The following is a 5,585-nucleotide window of genomic DNA, read 5'->3' on the forward strand; positions in this document are numbered from 1 at the left end:
TTCAGGTCTGGCTCAGGTCTGGTTCAGGTCTGGCTCAGGTCTGGTTCAGCTCTGTGGTTCAGGTCTGGCTCAGGTCTGGTTCAGGTCTGTGGTTCAGGTCTGGTTCAGGTCTGGCTCAGGTCTGGTTCAGGTCTGTGGCTCAGGTCTGTGGCTCAGGTCTGGTTCAGGTCTGGCTCAGGTCTGGCTCAGGTCTGGTTCAGGTCTGGTTCAGGTCTGTGGCTCAGGTCTGGTTCAGGTCTGGTTCAGGTCTGGTTCAGGTCTGGCTCAAGTCTGGTTCAGGTCTGGTTCAGGTCTGTGGCTCAGGTCTGGTTCAGGTCTGGTTCAGGTCTGTGGCTCAGGTCTGGTTCAGGTCTGTGGCTCAGGTCTGGTTCAGGTCTGTGGCTCAGGTCTGTGGCTCAGGTCTGGCTCAGGTCTGTGGTTCAGGTCTGGCTCAGGTCTGGTTCAGGTCTGGCTCAGGTCTGGTTCAGCTCTGTGGTTCAGGTCTGGCTCAGGTCTGGTTCAGGTCTGTGGTTCAGGTCTGGCTCAGGTCTGGTTCAGGTCTGTGGCTCAGGTCTGTGGCTCAGGTCTGGTTCAGGTCTGGCTCAGGTCTGGTTCAGGTCTGGTTCAGGTCTGTGGCTCAGGTCTGGTTCAGGTCTGGTTCAGGTCTGGCTCAAGTCTGGTTCAGGTCTGGTTCAGGTCTGTGGCTCAGGTCTGGTTCAGGTCTGGTTCAGGTCTGTTTCAGGTCTGTGGCTCAGGTCTGGTTCAGGTCTGTGGTTCAGGTCTGGTTCAGGTCTGGTTCAGGTCTGGTTCAGCTGTGGACTTCCATTGGTGCCCAGGGGTTTGTCTAAACTCTGTTGTATCGTCAGTCGTCATGGAAACAAATCTCAGATTGCAGGAATAAATCCGATTTGTGTTTATTCTTTTTAAATGTTCTTGATTTTGCATTTCCACTTCTAAAGTGACGTGAACATTATATTTATTTCTTACACAGCGAAAATGAGAAGCAGGATGTGGTGTTCTTCTGTGAACAGCTTTGTTCATGTCCTGCACAATTCCAAAACTGAAGCCTCACATTTATGATTTTCCAACATTTTTTCCCAGTTGCATTTGACCAACAAAGTGCAGATCAGAGAAGGTCCTGTTGAACAGAAAGCCTTCTGTCTGCAGTTCTCTGTGGAAGTCTTCTGGCGCAGGAGCCTTTGTTTGTCCTGTCTTCTAGTTTCATGTCACCTCAGCGTGGTCTAATGTCAATCTTCTCGTCACAGGATGCTTTTCGGAACGGGCTGGTGGCCACTGAAGTCCTGATGTGGTTCTACATCGGCGAGTGTATCGGCAAAGGAGGGATTATCGGTTACGACGTTTGAGGTCTGGACCGTCGCGCCTGTGTTTCTGCTGTCGAGTGTGGGACGCTCCTCTTCTGCTCCAAACCTGGAACCAATAAATGTGTGTGTTGTTGAAGGTGCACCCTTGGGTTGGTCTGTGTCTGAAGGTCTCATCACTGGTGTCTGGTCCTTTCTTTTCTAAACTGGAGTTTTTTCTGTAGTACAGGCTTTCTACAGGGTTCAGACTGGTGCTCCAAATCCTTGAAAATGCTTGAATTTCAATGTTTTCAAGGTCTGAAAAGTGCTTGAATTTCAGTGAAAGTGCTTTAAAGTGCTTGTAATTATGGGATGTATTATTTTTAATGGAACTCTGACAGGTTAGATATCCAGCCACAGCTACTTACAGAGAGCTGATACGCTTTGAAAAACAAACCTTTATGGCAAAAACGGTCTTTTCCAGGAGCCGTAGTCCTACAGAACCCTCCCACAGCTCCGAACTGAACCTACACATTCCTAGCAGGAGTCTGAGCGTAGGAGTGATTCCAGAACACTGAGAACTGTGAGCGGGAATGGACAGGAAGTCCTGTTAGTGAGGAGGTGTGGTCCACCTGCTGATAAGTAGGAGTCATCCTTTCAAAAGCTGTGATTGGTTGATCCTAAAAGCTAGACAAAACTCTGCTGTTGGTGATAATGGACAAAGGACGGACCCTCCGACCCATAAACGGAGTCATGGAATCTGATCTGATGAAGACTGGAACTGGGCAGAAGACTTCACCCATCCATTCCCTTCCTCTGATCCGGGCCAGGTCACAGGGGCAACAGTCTAAGCAGGGATGCCCAGACTCCTCCCTCTCCTCAGACTCCTCCCTCTCCTCAGACTCCTCCTCCCGGTGGGACATGCCCAGAACACCTCCCCAGGTTGGAGTCCAGGAGGATCTGACCCAGCTGTCTGATCCACCTCAGCTGGTTCCTCTGGATGTGGAGGAGCAGTGGTTCTACTCTAAGCTCCTCCCTAGTGACTGAGCTCCTCCCCCTATCCCTAAGGGTGGACCCCCCCACCCTGTGGTGGCTGGGTGCACCCTGAATATTTCACATAAAAGAACACATCTGTTCAATGAATGGGAAACTATACTTAAAATTATCCAACGAACTGTAAAAACCTCAGGCCCACGTGCACAGTGTTCACACACTCACACTTTTAGGAATGAGCTCATATTCATCGGCATGTTGGTCATTTTTGCCCTTTCAGCTTTCAACATTTCATCTCAGTTTGGTCCTGACCCTGACCCTGACCCAGACCCAGACCCTGACCCTGACCCTGACCCAGACCCTGACCCTGACCCTGACCCTGACCCTGACCCAGGCCCAGGTCATCACTGCATTGGTGCAGTTTCCCTGTTGCCAAATCCCTCAGTGTTGTGGTGACTTTCTTTGGGTGCTGTTGCATTGTGGCGCTGGGTTGGAGAAGTAAGAGCATCTGGAGTCAGATCAAGCACAAACAGGATTCTGCACCGTCCAGTCTGGAGTGTTTCATGAATTCACTGTCATCCAGTGTTTGCACAATCTGCCTCTGCCATTTTGTCCTCTGCTTAGGGAACTCCTCTTCCCCTTAAAAGTCCTCTTCCCCTTAAAAGTCCTCTTCCCCTTAAAAGTCCTCTTCCTGCTCTGAACAGATCTCTCCTTAGGAGTTTTCTTCAGGGCTTGGATTCTTGGAATAGTTTTTGTCTTTACCAGGATCTACTCTGCATTTTTAGGGGAAATTCTAAGAAAACATCATGATTCTATGAATTTTCTTAGAATTTGTCCAGTAGGGGGAACTCTAAGAATCTGTAGAAGTACAGGCCCAGATCCATAATGCACATGTACAAATGAGAAGTGGAGGCAGAAGAATGGTAAAATTGCACTAAATTTTCTTAACTTTTTAATTTAAATTTCAGTTTTTTTCAGGTTATTCACTTTTTTTTTGGATAGTTTATAAAAATAAGTATTTTCATGCAGTTGTCATTATTTCTAGGTTATTCTGTAATTATGTTACTGCTCTGACCCACTGCAGAGCAAATGGGGCTGAATGTGGAACCTGTTCAACGGTAAAAATAGATGATAACCAAAATAATTCATTTAGCTCTTTATTTAGAAACGTCAATGAAGCGTTTTGTTACAAAAACAGGTCAATAACAATTCTACTGCATGGTTCATTACACAAGTAAACCAATTAAATAAAGGTTAGTTCAAGTGGAAAGAACTGGGACTCCTGAAACATCTGAAACATGAAAGAACAGCTGAAACATGAAAGAACAGCTGAAACATGAAAGAACAGCTGAAACATGGAAGAACAGCTGATAAATGAAACAGCTGAAAAATGAAAGAACAGCTGAACATGAAAGAACAGCTGAAACATGAAAGAACAGCTGATAAATGAAACAGCTGAAAAATGAAAGAACAGCTGAAAATGAAACAACAGCTGAAAAATGAAAGAACAGCTGAACATGAAAGAACAGCTGAAAATGAAACAACAGCTGAAACACGAAAGAACAGCTGAAAAATGAAACAGCTGAAACATGAAAGAACAGCTGAAAAATGAAACAGCTGAAACACGAAAGAACAGCTGAAAAATGAAAGAACAGCTGAAAAATGAAACAGCTGAAACATGAAAGAAACAGCTGAAAAATGAAACAGCTGAAAATGAAACAACAGCTGAAAATGAAACAACAGCTGAAAAATGAAAGAACAGCTGAAAATGAAACAACAGCTGAAACACGAAAGAACAGCTGAAAAATGAAACAGCTGAAACATGAAAGAACAGCTGAAAAATGAAACAGCTGAAACACAAAAGAACAGCTGAAAAATGAAACATGAAAGAAACAGCTGAAAAATGAAAGAACAGCTGAAACATGAAAGAAACAGCTGAAAAATGAAAGAACAGCTGAAACATGAAGAAACAGCTGAAAAATGAAAGAACAGCTGAAACATGAAAGAAACAGCTGAAAAATGAAAGAACAGCTGAAACATGAAAGAACAGCTGAACAGAGAAGGAGGCGACACAGGCAGTGACTCCGCACACACAGGATGTGGGCCGGCCTTATCTGTGGGCCGGCCTTATCTGTGGGCCGGCCTTATCTGTGGGCCGGCCTTATCTGAGCACATCCTTCAGCTGCGACTGTTGAACCTGTTCTGTCCGAATCCCATTCAACAGTCACAGTTGAACAGCTGTTCCCAGACGCTTCAGGAGAACACTTGTCTTTATATTTGTGTGATTATGTAAAAATCATGTGTTGTGTTTCAGACGTAAATATAAAAGTGTCTAGAGCTGAAACCGACTCAAATTGATCCAGAAAACCTCATTGGAGCTCAGTTCTCCTGAATCTACGCTTTTCCTTCATTTCTCTGCTGTTAAACATTAGTTCCACTGTTGTGTTTCACACGGACTCTTATTGGGACGCACAAAGAAGCTTCAGTTCAGGAAAACTGACAGAATATTTCCCTTCAATCAGTTCCAATCGATTAATCGAATGCACTTGTTTCAATCACTTAATTGATTAATCGGTTGCAGCTCTAGAACTGTCTCGAACATGTGATCTGAGTAAAATGGTGAATATATTACAGCGGTGTGCACAAACATTAGAACACTGGAAAAATCTGCACAAACTGGAGGTTTCTTTTTGTTCCCAGAGCTGGAAGTTCAGTTTTTTAACCAATAGGTAAAAACAAAAGAACTGAGAACATTCACCCACAGATGGATCTGTCCAGTCCTGTTTTTACTCGAATATTCAATGTAATCAAATACTCAAGTATTTACTGTGGCCCCCCAATCTAAGGAAACTCTATGGAAACTCTAAGGGAACTCTAAGTAAAAACAGGACTGGACAGATCCATCTGTGGGTGAATGTTCTCAGTTCTTCTGTTTTTACCTTTTGGTTAAAAAACGGAACTTCCGGCTCTGGGAACAAAAATAAACCAGTTTGTGCAGATTTGACCAGTGTTCTAATATTTGTGCACGCCGCTGTAAGAAGTGATGAATATAGTTTTAAAAAAGTACATATATACATATAATAAAATACACACACACACACACACACACACATATATATATATATATATGTATATGTATACACACACACATACACACACACACACACACACACATATATATATATATATATATATATATATGTATATGTATATGTATACACACACATACACATACAGAGGAAACTAAACTTCAGTGTGTTTTGTTGCAGTTCCAGCTTGTTTCAGGGTGGGGGGCGGGCGCTGGGGGGTGGGGGG

At 44.2% G+C, this 5,585-nt stretch overlaps 2 protein-coding genes across 2 annotated transcripts in view; one reads left to right on the forward strand and one right to left on the reverse strand.

The window, feature by feature from the left end:
* Positions 1 to 1,450, forward strand: part of LOC115416709 (ATP synthase subunit g, mitochondrial-like) — a 9,743-nt gene extending 8,293 nt beyond the window's left edge. The window contains exon 3 of the mRNA XM_030130557.1: positions 1,245 to 1,450. Within this exon, the coding sequence (XP_029986417.1) occupies positions 1,245 to 1,343 (99 nt within the window). The 3' untranslated portion in view covers positions 1,344 to 1,450. The remainder of the gene's footprint in view (positions 1 to 1,244) is intronic.
* Positions 1,451 to 2,674: 1,224 nt separating this feature from the next.
* LOC115416711 (ATP synthase subunit g, mitochondrial-like) overlaps positions 2,675 to 5,585 on the reverse strand; it is a 14,499-nt gene continuing 11,588 nt past the window's right edge. Inside the window, exon 4 of the mRNA XM_030130558.1 lies at positions 2,675 to 2,778. Within this exon, the coding sequence (XP_029986418.1) occupies positions 2,675 to 2,778 (104 nt within the window). The remainder of the gene's footprint in view (positions 2,779 to 5,585) is intronic.

Source organism: Sphaeramia orbicularis, unplaced genomic scaffold, assembly GCF_902148855.1.
Source record: "Sphaeramia orbicularis unplaced genomic scaffold, fSphaOr1.1, whole genome shotgun sequence".
Classification (NCBI taxonomy): domain Eukaryota; kingdom Metazoa; phylum Chordata; class Actinopteri; order Kurtiformes; family Apogonidae; genus Sphaeramia; species Sphaeramia orbicularis.